The 18,423-nt window shown below is 40.5% G+C and overlaps 1 protein-coding gene and 1 long non-coding RNA gene across 2 annotated transcripts; one reads left to right on the forward strand and one right to left on the reverse strand.

The window, feature by feature from the left end:
- The first annotated feature begins 4,325 nt into the window (after positions 1–4,325).
- Positions 4,326–8,312, forward strand: LOC100829014 (RNA-binding protein mde7). The gene is made up of 8 exons (XM_003573562.4): positions 4,326–4,705; positions 4,793–4,868; positions 5,381–5,504; positions 5,591–5,702; positions 6,714–6,805; positions 6,932–7,001; positions 7,089–7,171; positions 7,311–8,312. Exons 1-8 carry the CDS (start codon positions 4,391–4,393, stop codon positions 7,390–7,392), a joined length of 954 nt encoding a protein of 317 aa, XP_003573610.1. The 5' UTR covers positions 4,326–4,390; the 3' UTR covers positions 7,393–8,312.
- A 237-nt stretch (positions 8,313–8,549) lies between these two features.
- On the reverse strand, positions 8,550–9,422 carry LOC106866572. The gene is made up of 2 exons (XR_001407309.2): positions 8,923–9,422; positions 8,550–8,804 (listed from the first exon to the last, which is right to left on the reverse strand). It is a non-coding gene; the product is annotated as an uncharacterized LOC106866572 (long non-coding RNA).
- Between the last annotated feature and the right edge of the window lie 9,001 nt (positions 9,423–18,423).

The raw sequence follows: 18,423 nt of genomic DNA on the forward strand, positions 1-18,423 counted from the left end.
ATTAGATTATGTGCATGCTGATGTTGACCCTCCCATAAGACTTCTATTGATGGTGCTAATTACATGCTTACCATTATTGATGATTACTCAAGAAAGGTTTGGCCTTATTTTTTGAAACACAAATCTGATGTTCTTGGTGCTTTTAAGAAGTGGAAAGCTATGGTAGAAAAGCAAACTGAAAGAAAGGTAAAAAATTTGCGTACTGATAATGGTGGTGAATTTGTTTCTGATGAGTTTGAGGAGTTTTGCAGCAACGATGGTGTTGTTAGGCACTACACGGTTGCCTGTACTCCACAGCAAAATGGCTTGGCTGAACGCATGAATAGAACCATCATATCAAGGGCCCGTTGTATGCTGTCCAATGCAGGGTTGGGTAGGCGTTTTTGGGCTGAGGCAGCTTCCACCGCATGCTACCTCATAAACAGGTCACCTTCTATTCCACTTGACAAGAAAACTCCCATTGAGATATGGTCTGGTAAACCGGTTGATTATTCACAGTTGAGAGTTTTCGGTTGCACCGCTTATGTTCACGTTGATAACGGGAAGTTAGAGCCTAGAGCTGTTAAGTGCATTTTTTTTGGCTATGGTTCTGGAGTAAAAGCTTTCAGGTTGTGAAATCCTGAAGCTAAAATGATTTTGCTGAGCAGGAATGTTGTCTTTAATGAAAAAAGTTATGTATCATCATACTTTGTCCACTGATGCCTCTCGCATTGAAGAGGAGAGACTTAAAGTGCAGGTGGAGCACGTTGATGAAATTGTTGACAACGATGATGCTCAGGTTAATCATGGTAATGATAATGGGAACAATGATGATAATAATGATGATATTGTTCCACCCTCACCACCTGTTTTGCAGCAACCCACGCGGTCTATTGCAGCTGACCGTCCTAAGAGAAATAAAGGTCCTCGCCCACGTTTAATTGAAGAGTGTGATCTTGTTTATTATGCTTTGAGTTGTGCAGAACACGTGGAGCATGATATTGAACCGGCCACATATAATGAAGCTGTTGTTTCCGGCGACCGTGTGAAGTGGTTGTCTGACATGCAAGAGGAGATGCAATTTCTTGAGAAGAATGGCACATGAGATGTTGTGCCCTTGCCTAAACAAAAGAAGGTCGTTCGCTGCAAATGGATTTTCAAGAGAAAGGAGGGTTTGTCTCCTAATGAGCCTATGAGGTTTAAGGCAAGGTTAATGGCAAAAGGTTTCACTCAAATATCAGGTATTGATTATAATGATGTGTTCTCTTCAGTGGTAAAGCATAATTCGATCCGTACTTTCTTTGGTATTGTTGCTATGCATGATCTTGAGCTTGAACAGTTAGCTGTGAAGACTGCATTTTTGCATGGAGAGCTTGAGGAGGAAATATACATGGACCAACCTGAAGTGTTCATAGTTCCTGGTAAAGAGAAGTTTGTGTGTAAGTTGAAGAAGTCCCCTTATGGTTTGAAACATCTCGTAGACAGTAGTATAAAAGGTTTGATTCATTTATGATCTCACGTGGTTTTAGTAGATCTCAGTATGACAGTTGTGTCTACATTAAATTTGTTGACGGATCACCTATATACTTGTTGTTATATGTTGATGATATGTTAATTGCTGCCAAGAGGATGAAAGTAATCACTACTTTGAAAGCACAACTAAGTAGTGAATTTGAGATGAAAGATCTTGGTGCTGCTAAGAAAATCGTAGGTATAGAAATTAAAAAGGACAGAAAATCTAGGTTGCTATTTCTTAGTCAGTAAAGTTACATTGAGAAAGTACTTCACCGTTTTAATATGCATGATGCAAAGTGTGTTAATACTCCTATTGCTTCTCATTTAAAGTTGTCAGCGTTGCAATGTCCTACTTCTGATGAAAATATTGAGTATATGTCACGAGTTCCCTATTCTAGTGCTGTTGGTTTCTTGATGTATGCCATGGTTTGTTCACGTCCTGATTTATCATATGCTGTGAGTTTGGTCAGTCGTTACATGGCTAATCCCGGTAAAGAACATTGGAAAACTGTTCATTGGATTTTCAGATACCTCCATGGCACATCAAATGCTTGCTTGAAGTTTGGCAAGACTGATGAGGGACTCGCTGGCTTTGTGGATTTAGATTTTGCTACCGACTTGGATAAGAGAAGATCCCTCACAGGTTATGTGTTCACGGTAGGTGGATGTGATGTGAGTTGGAAGGCAACACTGCAACCAGTTGTTGCTCAATCTAGAACCGAAGAAGAATATATGGCTATTGCTGAAACTTGCAAAGAATCTGTTTGGTTAAAGGGTTTATATGCTGAGCTTTGTCAAGATGTTTTTTGCATTAACCTATTTTGTGACAGGCAAAGTGTTATTTACCATACTAAAGATCAGATGCTCCATGAGAGAACCAAGCACATTGATGTCAAATACCATTTTGTCCGCGACATTGTTGCACAAGGTAAGTTGAAGGTATGCAAGATCAGCGCTCATGATAATCCTGCTGATATGATGTGCAAATCCTGTTCCTATTGCTAAGTTTGAGCAATGCTCAAGCTTACTTGGTATAATTGTTTAGCCCCTAGTCGCTGTTGGCGCCGAAGGTGTTTTCTTTGTTTTAGGAGTTGTTGCCGTTTATGCTACGAGGAATTTGTCTCAAGGTGGAGTTTGTTGGATTATGATCCAAATTCACAGGCACCGGAACTTCCACCTCAACATCCGGCCATTCCAGGAGCCGAAACTTCCGGCCGAACCTCCGGGTGCTTTCTGTTACTTTTCGGAAATTTGCGAAATTTGCTGCGGAACTTCCGGATATTTAGGAATATGCGGAACTTTCGGCCTCCAACTGGAACTTCCGGTGTGACCGTTATGGATCTGAGTTACCTTAATGCTTCCGCTATATATACCCATTGTATGCCTACGTTTTGGGCTGAAGTTCGCATGAGTTGAGTTCGTGAAATCTCCCTGACGTTGTAAACACTTCCATGTGGTGAAGTTTTCGTTGGCGGGCGCCCGTGATTTTTCGTTCTCGTTGTTTGAGAGGGTTCTGTGATTTTTTCTTCGTTCTTGGTTCTTATTTGTCACGTTCATAACATTATTTTGGAACTGAGAAAGGAACGAGCTTCCAAGAGATAAGCTGGATGCTAGCTCAGATATATTATCAGGACCCAAAATGAAGAGGCAGGTTCGCCAGGCAATCCGTCTTGTCCAATTTGTTCCAGCAAGGGTTGAGCGTGTTATGGCTAACGAATGCACACGGACCAAACCATCATATGGCTATTCCCTGAAAGCACATCCTGTTACGGATCTTCAATAAAGACCATATATAAGACCGCATAACTGAAGATAGTTTCGAATGGAATCCATGGCACGTCATGTGCTTTGTACAGATTTTTTCTTGTAAATCTCGAATAGTAAAATGTAGATCTAGTTGAAACAATTTTTCTACATATCAAATAAACGTATTTTTTCACGAAAATTTGCAGGTGTATAGTTTTCATCTGTATTTACACTGGAAAAAAAATTAGAATCTTTTGAAATTTAGAAAATTGATTTCTTTTTTCCGAAATAAAGGGATCATTAGATCCCGGGAGCCAAAAGCCATTTTCGTTGTGTTAATGTGTTTTGCTCTTCTCTTTTTTGTGTAGAAATGCATATGACCATGCTAGTTAATCAAACTTGGCAAGGATACTTTTTTCAAGTTCATATATATAGATATAGCCTTTTACATACATTGCCTCTAAAAAGAATAACCTTTTACCGTGCCTTAAAAAAAGCTTTGCAGTGGAGAAAAAACTTTGAATACACAATAAAGAGACAGTGTGGCAAACCCAAACAAACACACCCTTATTATGGCTTCTATGTATAGATGGCCAACGGGCTGGTCCTTTTGGCAAAGCCCGAAAACCCATCGGGCTTAGCCTGAAGTCCCGCCTGTGCCGTGCTTGGGCTTCAAGCTCAGGCCCTTGGGTCGGCACGACACGACCAGTTTATAATATTTTTTAGAATTAACACATTTATCCCATTAAGGTTCTCGATTCTGACCCAACTTACTATTTATTTTTCTTTTAGTCCACCATTTTTCATGTTTTGGCCCAACCCAACTATTTTTTCTTAATCTGGCCCAACCCATTGGTTTTTCCTTTACTCAATGATTTGGCCCATGCGCCGAGGCGGGCTTTGTTAGGCCCCGTCGGGGCTTAACGGGGTGCCGCACCTGGTGACCTGGGCCTGGGCCTGGAGGAAGAGTTTCGGGTCGGCGCAGCCGCAGGCCCTCTGTTTGCCGGCTGTGCCAGCCTGGACATCGGCTCGAAACCCAACCCAGATCCATCTCTGTATCTCCTCCCCCTATCGCTTCCCGTCTCCTCTCCCCAAACCCCCAAAACCCAATCTTTTTTCTCTCTCTCTGGTTAGGGTTCGTGCCGTCTCCATGGCCGGCGCTGGCATCCACCCGTTCCACCAGCAGTGGCCGCCCGCGGCGGCCGCGTCGGTGCCTCCGGCCGTGCCCCCGCCTCCCCCCGTGCCCGGCGTGCCCGACGCCGCCGCCCGCCCCGGCTCCGACGAGGTCCGCACCATCTTCATCACGGGTCTCCCCGTCGACGTCAAGGAGCGGGAGCTGCACAACCTCCTGCGCTGGCTCCCGGGGTTCGAGGCCTCCCAGATCAACTTCAAGGGCGACCAGCCCATGGGGTTCGCGCTCTTCTCCTACGCGCACCACGCCAACGCCGCCAAGGCCGCGCTGCAGGTTCGGATTTTATGGACTCTCGACGGCGGTCGGTTATGGTTTTTGTTCTGGTTGGATGTGACACCCGAGGCTATCTTTCCTCCGCAGGATCTCGTCTTCGATGCGGAGACCAAGTCAGCGCTGCACATCGAGATGGCCAAGAAGAACCTATTCATCAAAAGAGGCACGTTTTGCCCATTCTCTGCACGTTTCTTGTTTTTGCATGTCTCTAGATGGGGAACTGCATCTGTTGGGTAGCTTTGTACTGTATAGCAGTAGCTGGGTAGCTGTTGATAAAATGTAGATTTTGTCAACCTAAACAAAATGTGAGCTCATGGGGAATTGTGGTACTGCCCAGCAACTAGACTTTCTTGTGTAGTTATGTTTCATTCCATCTTTCTTAACCGTAGAGCTTTATGAAATATTCAATTGACAAGGTGACCCATAATCGGTGCTTCAATGAATTGTTATTAAATTGATATGTTCATTTACATATTTGGTTAAATCAGATAGAGAAATCTCACAATGCCCATGTAAATATGGTATTTCAATTTTATGGTGGGTAGCAGATTAAGTAGTTTGGATGTTTTCATCTTAGTTCGTTCCATCTCTTCATTTTTACTGATAGGTTTGATCAATACAAACTTTTTCATATGCATTATGTATTGAAACAATTAAAACCTACATTACGTGTAGGAGCTGATGCAAATGCTATGGACCAAAGTAAACGCCTGCGAACTGGTGGAGATTATACTCATTCTCCATATGCTCCTCCATTTCACCCACCCCCACCAGCTGTTGCCGTGTGGGGAAATGCAGGGTATGTTATCTACCTTTTTTGCTATGTCCTTCAACTAATAATATGTTTTTGTGCTTATATAATGCTTCTTTTTGGGTGCCATTTAGTTATTTGGCAGCACCGCCTCCTTATAATCCATATGCTGCCTATCCGGTGCCCCCAGTACCAATGGCTTCACCTTCTCCCTTGCCAGGTCCAACAGCATATGCTCCTGTGCAGGTAATTTAATTTGCAGTTATTGCATAGCTTAAGTTTTGTGGTACTCCCTCCGTCCTGAAATAAGTGACGTGGATTTGTATAGATTCTTAGTATAGATTCTTACTCCCTCCGTCACAATATATGAGGCATGCACGCGTCCCAAGATCGTCAATTTAACGATCAAAATATAAATTATATGACGTAATAAAATATCATCAGAAAGTTCATTTGATTACAAATCTAATGATATATTTTTTATTAAATATAATTTATATTTTGCTAGCTAAATTTGTAATCTTGGGATGCGTGTGTGCCTCATATATTGGGACGGAGGTTGATTACAAATCTAATGATATATTTTTTATTAAATATAATTTATATTTTGCTAGCTAAATTTGTAATCTTGGGATGCGTGTGTGCCTCATATATTGGGACGGAGGAAGTATACAAATCCACGTCACTTATTTCCGGACGGAGGGAGTATTTAGTTTTATCATGGTCAGTAGCTTTGTGGTGATGTTTTCATCCTAGGCTTAAAAAGGCCTGGTAATATCCTGTAGCATCTTTCTTGATTTCATCATTTTTTACTTTCCATGTTACACTTATTTTTCTGCAGTCTTATTATACTAAAACATGTGTAGCTTATTTTTTTTACATTCGATGGGACAGTATTTTCTTGGTACAGAATAGTAAAAATAGTATGGCTCATGTCCCTGCACTTCGTGACAACATTCTCAACTCGTGTTACTCTCTGTTCTTTTTTCTCCTCTTGAAGGGGCCCATTTCTCTGTTCTTTGATGAAATGAAGGCATGGATAAAACTCTTCAGCTGTGAATGAAATTATATTAAATATACTGGTGCATTGCTGCAACGTGATGCTTTTCTTAGACGATCCTGATTTGTTTAAACAAAAAGGGAGAAATGCATTACGGTGCTTCAATGAAATTTCTGACCAAGTCTATATTTTAATCACTCTTTCACATCCTTGAAAAGATATTATTGTTGATAACACCTGTTGATTTGCTTTTGCAGAACACAAAAGATAATCCTCCATGCAATACCCTTTTTATTGGCAATCTTGGTGAAACTGTTGTTGAAGAGGAATTGCGGGGCCTCTTCAGTGTGTAAGAGTCCAAACTTCCAACATAAAATTTTATTATGTGGATATTAGTTTTTTTATCGGGAGCATTGCTGCTGCACTTGGTTTTGGTTGTGGCAAACATATCTAATTTTTCATCAAAAACATTCAGGCAACCTGGTTTCAAACAAATGAAAGTGTTGCGTCAAGACAGGAACACTGTTTGTTTTATTGAATTTGATGTAAGTAATTGTGATGGCTTCATGTTGTTATAAGCATGTCATTACTTATGTTTCCTAATCATTTTTCAAACACCTCCCATTTTTTAGGATGTGAGTGCTGCTTCTGCCGTACACCATACTTTGCAGGGTGCTGTTATTCCTAGCTCTGGTCGCGGTGGAATGCGAATTCAATATCCTTTATTACTTTCTTTCTTTTGTTTCATGAGTTAATTTAGCTAATTGGTTTATAATAGCTTACTGGCTTATGTTTGTAGTTGCTTGGCTGTATATAGTTTATAATTGCTCTCTTGAGTCCTTAACGTCTTGAACATTTTCAAAAAATCCTTTTGGGCGAAGGAAGGATTTAGTCGGTGGCATGGCTGGCACTCTCAATGGAGCTCCTTCAAACTGATACCTGCTTGAGGGGATGTATCTTGATCTTTGGCATGCCATCTTGAATTATCATCTGCATGTTCTGCTAAATGTCCTTTTTCTGTCATGTATGGCATCATCTTCATTAGGTGGAGTTTCTGGGGCATGATCATCACCTTCATTAGGTGGAATTTCTGGGACATCATCATCATCTGGTAGACATTGCATTGTCACCATTGTCATCGTTGGTGGTGTCAACTCCTTTATATTAGCTATTGTGTTTTGAGAAGGCCATTCTGAATGTTTCTTAGATGTGCATTTGGCATCTGTCATGAAAATTATGTAGTGTTATGTAGTTCAGTGTGCAGTTGCAACATTTCATCTGTTCATGGCATTGCCACATTACAATCTCGACATATACTGTAATAGTATAACAGACTTCTTTTTTGGCTTTGCTAACAATTCAGTGTTGAGAAATGTTGGGATGATTCATATCATGTCATGCATGTTCATGGAGAAGCACAGTGATAGGCATCATGACATGGCATTACTCATTTGATGAACTCTGGAGCATTGTGTTCACTGCAAGAAGCATGCAATTATCCGTAGCTGTTTAACTTGGTTGACTTTTTCAGTACATAATTTCTCTCCTGGCTGAGAGTAGCTAACAGTGACTATAAATTTCAAAATGCTGCAAGTCCAGCCTTTTGTTTTTCAGTAGCAGATGGTAAAACACCTAAGAAGATGCGGCTCCTTCGGTAAGAGAAGCTCATGGAAGCCCATGGTAAGCAGTCTGCAGAGGCGATGCAGAGATGGTTATGCAACTGATGAAGTGTTCCACATCAGCTTTATTAGTGTTTAATTGGAAGTTATTGTATCATCTGGTTAGTCATTTACTTGCTGAACTGTTCATGGTCTCTCTATAAAGCCGAGAAGTGACATAATCGCAATGTTTGCTTATTTCTGTTGCTTTGGTGTGTATGCGTTATGTGGATTTGTGCAGAATAAATTAACCAAACTAGATTGCAAACGATGGCTAGTAGAACGTTGTTTTAGACATATTCTTTCTTCTACTACCTCCGTATGGATCGGAAGGAGTACAAAACAGAATTAAGCATCCGACGCGATGAACTGCTTAACTGAAAGTTTAATCGTAGCATACAATTAACGTCATAAACTCTATTTTCTCCTGATCAATGAGAGGAACTTACCATTTTATTGGAACTTTGGTTGGGGTACAAGTGGCACAGCTCGTATATTGTAAAACAAGCGAGCTTAATCCAACTCCAAGTTCAGTCTACCGAACTTTGTTTTCCAGTATCAATTTTGTTAAGAATAATATATGATCAATTAGTTAGATATTAGCAGGAAGTTACTGTAACCGTTCGTGTCAACTTGGGACGCGAAGGCAAAAGTTTGAAACACCAATCCATGTATTGGTGCCTTTTCAACCTGTATAAGTATCATCATCGATCAATGGAATAATCATTCTCATTTTTTCGTAACACGTAGTTCTACCATCACAGAGCAAGAAGAGAAGAAAGCTGAGAACCAATGGCGTTGTTCTTACCGTTCTAGAAGCAGCCGCCGGTGGGCCTCGCCCCGTCGGGGGGCGCCTCGCCGCCCGCACCACGCCCGCGTGCGCCGCCCGTGGCGCTGCGCCCCTGGCCTCTGCCGCGCCGGCCTCCGTGCCCCTGCCGTCTACCACACCGGCCCTCGCGCCGCCGCCTTCGGCCCCGCTGGCCCCGCGCCGCTGGTGGGCGTCCCGACGCCGGACGCGCCACCCGCGCCTCTGGCTCCCGCTGCGCCCGCCCCTGCAACCGCGGCCGCCGCGCCCATGGCCAGCGCCTCGCCGGCCCACGCCCCGCCGGCTCCTTCCTCGCCGGCCTCCGCTCCACCGGGCTGCGGTAGAGGAGCGAGGCGGACGGCGGCGGAACCGAGGAGAGTGGCAGCGGCGGCGGCGTCGGGAACCGCCCGCGCCCGAGCCCCCTAACCGCCTGCGCTGTTTTGCCCTCGGCCCGACCTGGGCCGGCCAAAGGCCCCCGCGGCCCAGGCCCACGCCCGCGTCCCCTCCCCCACGACTTTTGCAGAAAAGTCCGTGTGTTTTCGGTTATTTGCGATTTGGTCCATGTATCTATCTAAATAATTATATTTTACATACCTATAGGTCCCTGCACTTATGTTTATTTAGATTCCAGTGGTTTTTAGAATATATTCCTATGTAAATGTAAATGTAAATATTGTATAATCGAGATCTTTATCTTTTCCATTTTTGAGAGTTTTGCTTCAACAATTAAGTTCCAAAAAGGCACTAAAAATGCCCAAAATTGACTTGATTGAAGAAAAATCTCCATTTGTGATAAACAAAATTATCACCATTTTTGACATCCCCTATTACATGTGATATTTACACTTTGCAATCGAGATCTTTATCTTTTGCATTTTTGAGAGTTTTGCTTCAACAATTAAGTCCCAAAAAGGCACCAAAAATGCCCAAAATTGACTTGATTGAAGAAAAATCTCCATTTGTGATAAACAAAATTATCACCATGTGACTACCTCAATTTAATATATGTGAATCACAAGGTATTACAGCCTTTCAATAACGGTAAAACGATATAATTGCGTTGAATGTTCCGTGGGAACATACATCTTATTGAAAACAGCGAATAATTTCGCATAGTACTGAGAGGTCTACATTGTGTGCATACGCACAATGACTACCTTCACCGTGCTCTTCTAATATGTGAATCACAAGGTACTACAGCCTTTCAATAATAGTAAAACGATATAATTGCGTTGAATGTTCCGTGGGAACATATACCTTATTGAAAGCAGCGAATTATTTCGCATAGAACTGAGAGATCTACACCAATAAATTGGTGATTATCTTCAAAGTGTTATTTCAGGTTTACACTATATGAATTTTATATTGATTAAATTTCATGCATTTTATTGCAAATTACTTACAGCAATGACCACAATATTTTGGAGTTACCTACTAGTAATTGACAAAATCAATGATTTTTCAATCCCATGTAGGACAAAATGACCGGGAAAGAGTTTGACGAACTCGCCCTCGACGGTCGAAACTATCCAACTTGGGCAATGGACGTAAAAGTGAGCCTTGCGTCACGCGGACTTTCAGCGGCCATACAACCTCCTATAGAGGGACAAGAGCCCATCACATATCTGCACAAATATAATGCCTTATACATTATAAGGAACCACATCCATGTTGATCTCAAATTAGAGTATCTCATGGAAGAAAATCCATACACACTATGGCTTGCCCTTAAAACTAGATATGAATAGCAGAAGTCCGTAATTTTGCCTGAAGCCACACATGAATGAACTCAACTACGCCTACAAGATTTTAAATCTGTTGGAGAGTTCAATCATGCCGTTCATAAAATTTGTTCAAGATTGCAAATTTGCGAGAAGGAACCTGCTGAAGCGGAAAAGATCGAAAAGACCTTATCCACCATGCTTCCGGCCGATAGGATCCTCCAGCAACAATATCGTGCATGCCAATTTACTACATATTCTGATCTTATCCATGTTTTACTTCAGGTCGAAAAGCATGATGAACTTCTAATGAGAAATCATCATCAGCGTCCGGTAGGCGCTGCACCTTTACCTGAAGTACATGCTAATTTTCAGAAGAACAACAAGTTCAATGGATCGAATAATTGACCAAACAACTTCAAAGGCAAGCAAAAGGGCAACAACAAGAAAAACAAGCCACGTGTATAGGAAAAGGGGAAAGGCAATTTCAAACAACAATACGACAAATCTAATGTTTGTCAGAAATGTGGATGCTACAAGCATATCACAAAGAAGTGCCATACCCCCCGTCATTTGGTAGATCTGTACGTACAATCTGTAGGGCGCAAGCGACCTGGTCATCAAAGACCAAGATTTGAATCACATTTCAATTTCCAATCCGACAATTCCAAGCAAGCCGGTTGTTCGCAAGATGTCAATGAATCACCAAGCAACAACCCAAAAATCCGATCGTCCGAGGATCCAATGAGCACGGAGAACATGATCGTTGAATTTGCTTCAAATGACATGTATGGAGACCTAAGCTAGTTTATCTATCTCCAAAATAGATATTATTTATATTTATGTCCAAATGTTGTTGTAAATATTTATAGTAAATGTTGTCATCTATATTGTAATATTACATCATTGTATCAACATATTGGTACCTACATATTTGACGTATGTATTGTAAATTACGATATTGTATCATCACATTGATACTTATATAAAATTTGTAAGTATTCTATATATCTATTAAGAATTTCTATTAAAGTTCTTCATTTTCAATATATAGTTTTCTACGGGAGTCAATCCAAAATGGGTGAAGAATTTTGCCTAGTGGACAGCGGCTCCATGAACTCTATACTTTACTAAGTTTAGAGATATCCGTCCAAATGGGATTCATATTGAAACCCACGATAACAACAATTGGAATTTCTCATTCCAACAAATATAACGGATATGGCAATCAAATTTTTGAAAAATTTCTTTATCGTCCGGATTGTAGTACACATACACCACACCCGTTGCAAATGTTGCGTATAAGGTAATTTTTCAGAATGTCACTACATTCCAAATATGGCATAGTCGCCATTGTCACCCTGGATTAGGGATGATGTGGAAAATTACTAGCAATTCCAGTCTGTTAGTCATGGCTTAAATACTACTAAATTTCCTCAATATTCAGATTCCAAGTGCACTATTTGTGCTATAGGAAAGTTAATTTTGGGACCTTCATATCTCAAAATACTAGCAAAACCACTCAAATTCCTTGAGGACATTCAAAGTGATAATTGTGGTTGCATACAACCATGGTCTGGACTTTTCCTGTATTTCATGGTTCAATAAGTTCATCTACACGATGTCTCACGTGTGTCTTTTATCCACACAAAACCATGTATATGCTAAATAATGAGCCAATGTAGTATACTACAAGCTCATAATGCTGAATATCGAATTAAATCAATTCGAATTGACATTGTTGCAAAATTCTCCTTACATGCTTTCAATGATTATTGCATGGTTTTGGGGGGTTGAAGCTCAACACTATGTCCCACATGTCCAAACTCATAATGGTTTGATTTGAATATCTGATCAAAAGATATAGCTCATTACACATGGTTTTTACTAATGAATTGCAACTTATCAACCTCATGTTAGGTCACGCAGTTCTACACACTACTGACTTAATTCATAGGTAAACAACTGCATATTGTAATAATTCCCCTATCCTATTTATACGTGGGCATCTACCAAAGATTTCCCATCTGCGATTATTCGGTTAAATACCGATATCACCACTCTAGCATACATCAATGGCCCCTCACAGATTCGGGATCTATGTGAGGAATAACTGTATTTTCCGTCATTTACAAATACCTTGAGCCCCAATCAGAGGGAGTTATTTATGGCTAGTACACTGTCTATTTCACCGAGGAGCATTTCCAGGCATTAGGGGGAGATTTCAAGTACCAGAAAGAATGCCAGGAAATCAATATTTACGTCCAACACATTTTCTTCTCAAATCCACGTACTTAAGGATCTGAACCTCTAGTTCAGAAAATTATTCATTTGCAACACATTTCAAATAATCTGCCATACTCATTTACTGACTACAAAGGTATCATACAAATCCTTTAAATCATGCAATTAATGTGCCTGAAAGAGTGGAAATACCAATAAAGAATCACACAACTCCCCATTTAATACACGAGGGGGAGAAGTATGGCCACACCACATGATTCAGCTCCTCGCAAGCAACAAAGAAAACTTCTAAGTATACTCTCAAAAATCAGTAAATGCAATTCAACTTCACATTGATAGATACCAAATGGGTAATATACACCCAGTGGAAGAAAAACCTCCACAAACCCAGCTCAATAGTGCACACAATGTCTGGGACATCGGAATACCTAGACTTGACCGCATTGGGAAACTGCGAATAGTTATCATGGGTACATAATCATCTATACGATGATATCACGTGTGTCTGATCTACACACGGAAACCTGCACATATCTAGATTTCGGAGAACCATCAAAAGACTACAAAATTGTCGACATACATTCTGCACTATAATTGCAAAGAACCTCCCGAATGATCCTGGTCCAAAGACCATGGCCATGGCATAGTGTGTAAACACTCGGACAGGATTCAATCGAAAGATGCAATGCAAGCAGAATCAGCTTCGCTAAATAAAAAGGAAGGTATTAGCGAAAGTAATACCTACACCAATTTTATTTTGAAAGATAAATGAAAATAATGAGGTGGTGAAACTCAAAAGCGAGGCTTGTAGCACAAGGGTTCACGTAGATACCCAAAACCAATTCTCCATATATGCATGAAATCATTTTTCCGATAGCATATTTCAGTGGCAATTCTAAATCGTCTATTTATGCAGTTGATAGACGTAGTGACAAAAATATATTTATGAGTCACTTATTTTGGACATATAGATTCCTTGAGGAATCCCAATTTCCAAATGCACACGAACGATGCAACATTAATAGTGTAAAACCTTAATAAGTCACTATATGGCTTATCAACATAGTTTGGCAAATTGGTACAGCTGACTAAATGATTTTCTTCCACTGAAGAAATACTCAAACAATGATGATTGTCCAAGTGTATACATCAAGAAGTTTGATGATACATACAATCACCTAAAGACGGAATTCAAAATGAAAGATTTGGGTAAAACCAAGCTCTGCTTAGGTTTACAACTTGAGCACCTTTCCTCGGGAATATTGGTTCACCAAGTTACATATATCCAGAAAATCTTGGAGAAATTTAACATAGACAAATCCTATCCATGCAAACACCTATGGTAGTTCGATCTCTAGACGTAGAGAAAAAATCCATTCAAACCAAAAGGTGATGGAGAAGAAATTATGGGACCTGATTTCCCATATCTTAGTGCTATCGAGGCATTAATGTACTTAGCAAATTGCACCCGGCCGGATATTGCATTTGCGGTAAATTTACTAGCTAGACATAGCGCAGCTCCAACAAAACGCCATTGGGTAGGAGTCAAGCAAATTTTTCGCTACCTACAAGGCACTAAAAATCTAGGTCTATATTTCCAAAAGGAAAACCAAGACACTGAATTAATCGGATACATTGATGCTGGCTATTTATCTGATCCCCACAATGCCAGATCCCAGACTGGTTTCGTGTTCCTACACGGTGGGACAGCCATATCATGGAAGTCTTCTAAAACAGACTCTAGTGGCTACATCCACAAATCATTCGGAAATAATAGCCTTATACGAAGCGTCTCGTGAAAGTATATGGCTACGCAGAATGATTAACCACATACAACAATCATGTGGTATTGGTTCAATTGAATCACCAACGATTATCTATGAGGATAATTCAGCTTGTGTTACTCAGATGCAATCAGGTTATATAAAGAGCAATATAACTAAACATATTGCACCTAAATTATTATATCCTCATGAATTACAACAAAATGGGGAGATAAATATCTTGCAAACCAAATCATATGATAATCTCGCGGATTTGTTTACTAAGTCCTTACCTAACTCCACATTTCAGAAATTTGTATATGGGATCGGTATGCGACAACTTAAAAATTTGCAATCATCAGGGGGAGTGTTCACCTGAGTTTAACCTGTTTACAACATCATATTGCACTCTTTTTCTATTATGAGTTTTACTCACTAGTTTCTCATAAAAGGTTTTTAATGAGACAATATTAACATAAGATTATATGTCATATTTTCTATTTTCCCCACCGGGGTTTTTACAGATAATATACAAGACATATTTATTGTCCATATAATTCAATATGAATTATCAAGAGGCAATACTCAAAATATGTTATACCATTTTCTCCTTAATTTTCCCATTGGGTTTTTAAAAGGAGTTTTCATAACATATCAATATTATTATTTCCTCAATATTTTTCCCACAGGGTTTTTGGAGGAAATTACTACATTACAAGATTCCATGATGATTCAAGAATATACAAGTCAAAGAAGCAAATTGATTAAGGGGGAGTGTTAAGAATAATATATGATCAATTAGTTAGTTATTAGTAGGAAGTTACTGTAACCGTTCGTGTCCCAAGTTTTGGAAAACTTGGGATGTGAAGGCAAAAGTTTGGGACACCAATGCATGTATTGGTGCCTCTTCAACCTGTATAAGTATCATCATCAATCAATGGAATAACACACAGAGATTCATTCTCATTTTTTAATAACAAATTTGACCCGGCCAGAATAGAATCCGCAAAATGGCCTGAAAAACAGAATTTTCAAACCTGTCCCATCTAGTGCCCCAGCCAGCCCACCTCGTGCCGTCTTCCTCCTCGGGCACAACACGTGTCGAGAACAAAAGAACACCACACACCTGCTCGCTTCGGTGGTCGTGGTGATGGCTGCTGAGTAGGGTGGTGTTGTTTGTGCTCTTAGCATTGTCTCGGTGTCGAGATGCCTTTCGATGGTGTCGTGAGCGCTCCTCTAGCAACGTGTGTGTTTTTCTTGTGGCGATGTTTGTTGTAAGTCCTCTTGAGTTGTTCTCTGTAATTTCTTTTTCTTGGTACAATCTTTGTACTTTTTTCTACCTTAATTAATGAAAGCAGTGCTGGCAGCATTTCGTCAAAAAAAAATTCCCAACTCTAAACAATTTCTCCTCAAATTGAAACCTGAGATTTAATCTTCATCGATCCACGAACTGATTCAATGCAACAATTTGGAGTTTCTCCAAGTTAATGGAATCTTCTAGAGATGCTCGGGATGAAGGAGAACAGGGACTCGGATGAAGAAGGAGGCGCTCGTGGGGGCAGGGGCGGCGGCCATTAGAGGCGCCCAAGGGAGAGAAACGAAAAGAGAAGAGAAACAAGAGGAGAGAGACGAGCACAGAGGGGGATTAGAGCATAACAGAAATGGGAGGAAGAGATAGGCTGGCGGCGCCGGCCAGAGGAGACGCAGGCGGCGGCATACAGGCAGGGAACAGAAGGGAACAGAAAGCGTGAGATGAAATTTCAGTCCGTCAACCTTTTTTTTAGAGATGTAGGGTACCGAACATCCCCGCGTGGGAAGCTGGAGATATATCCCGTTGGACGGAGAAGTTCAGTTGATTCACAATTTCTTTTACGGTTCGCAAATATAAGGAGTCTATTCGGGTCAGTTTTTTCCAAACAAAACCATAAACTAGCGGTTATTTGTCAGTTCAATACCATATACGCAGTCTGCTAGAGATGCTCTTATAGCAGTATTGAGTCCATCTGCTTTTGAGCTAGACGAAAATGCGAAGATTTTATGATTCACTTGTTACGCAAAATATATTTTTGGCTATTTACACCACAACACAATTGAACAAACACATAAGGAACGTAGGTATAAAAAAGATAAAAAAAACTTAAATCATGAAATAGTTTAGGTTCGCAACAAACCTAACCTGGATAAAAAAAATATACCCCAAAATAAGTAGTAACAAATGATTAATTTTTCACTCTACTGTAAAATTAACATCTCTACTCCATCCGTCCCAAAATAAGTGACGTGGATTTTTATCCACGTCACTTATTTTGCGACAGAGTATTATTAGTCGAGCTAAGTGGAGCGAGGTAGCTTTGGCTCGCACCCGACTTGTATTGTACGCAAGCTACCGCTGAGATCATACTCAACTTGTTTCTTTTCAAGTCGATCTTGGGTCAAGCTATAATATGAGTCGATCTCAAGCAGCTCACAAGCCTCGATCTCTTTTGGTAGCCTCGGCCCTTTTTGGCAGGACTAGGGATCGGAGTGCCAATCCTAAGCTAACACATTCCATCGGACTACTCATACGCCGTAGAGTTAGTTTCATATGGAGTGTGCGATGGATCAACAGAAAATGTGTCGGAAGATTGAATGTAGAATTTATAATAATTGCAGCTATTTCCTTATAACTACTTCGTAAATCACACCAGATCTAATTCTTAGCAATACCCCATCAGGTTCTATATGCAGATTTTTTTTTGAACCATGCAATTTGCTTCCATACCGAGAAAATTTGTTTTCAATCAGGGGCGGACACAAAATATTAGGTGAGAGGGGGCAAAATTTGTAACCATTTGAAGATATAGGCCAAAATTAGAGAAATGGGGCAAATTAACACATATTTGAACAAAAATACAAGAAGATAAAAAATTTAAGTGGAGGCAGCTGCCCCCACAACCATGAACGTGGATCCGCCCCTGTTTTCAATCTAATGAATTTTGCTTCCTACCTACATTTTTTGTGGTTCTGTTGGCTAGAGAAATGGCTTCCATGGCAATAGGAGATTGTTTCAATATAGTAAAAATGTATTCTCAGCATAATGATGTCTTTTTTTTTTGGCAACATAGAAAAATATGCTCTGAACTACCAGAAAATTGTTTTCCGCGGTAACACGAAATTGTTACAAGAAAACAAAGGTTTGTTGCCATCAAACATCATTTCCAAAGAGATTATAATTTGCTTCCAAATCGTAATGAACTTTGATTCAAGTGCAACTTAATTTGATTCCTACCTACAAATTTTGTTGTTCGATTGGCCAGAGAAATTGCTAATTGGCAATTGGAGATTGATTTGATCTAGTGATGGTGTGTTTTGTTCACAACATCGAGAATGTGCTTCGCACTATAAGAAAATCGCCACTGGTGTAACATTAAGTTGCTTCCATCAAAAGTGCTTCCACATACATTCGAATTTGCTTCGCAAAACATAAAAACTGCCTCCAAAGAAATTGGAATTTGCTTCCATATATACATCAAGAATAGCCCGTAGCCTCATAGGATTAGATTTTGTGCCATCTATGCACAATGCCTGACAAAGTCCACCTCGATAGCTATGTCGCAGGCATGGGGACCATCGAAGCACATGGACTACCTCGGGATATGCCAGCGAGATAATTGACAAACGCCCATCGGACGACGCCTGCTAGAACATGGGCACCGCGTAAAGAGATGTCTGCACAGAGTAGCAACATCAACACCGACGAGATTGTAGCGGTAGTCATGAGAGGCGAGGACGGCATC

The sequence above is a fragment of the Brachypodium distachyon genome, chromosome 3 (assembly GCF_000005505.3).
Source record: "Brachypodium distachyon strain Bd21 chromosome 3, Brachypodium_distachyon_v3.0, whole genome shotgun sequence".
In the NCBI taxonomy this organism is placed as follows: Eukaryota; Viridiplantae; Streptophyta; class Magnoliopsida; order Poales; family Poaceae; genus Brachypodium; species Brachypodium distachyon.

Bases quoted from the DNA above. Each gene is read 5' to 3' on its own strand.
- LOC100829014 (XM_003573562.4), top strand. From the start codon at position 4,391: ATGGCCGGCGCTGGCATCCACCCGTTCCACCAGCAGTGGCCGCCCGCG. The intron at 4,869-5,380 runs GCACGTTTTGCC...CATTACGTGTAG, and splicing joins GAACCTATTCATCAAAAGAG to GAGCTGATGCAAATGCTATG. The intron at 6,806-6,931 runs GTAAGAGTCCAA...AAAAACATTCAG, and splicing joins TTGCGGGGCCTCTTCAGTGT to GCAACCTGGTTTCAAACAAA.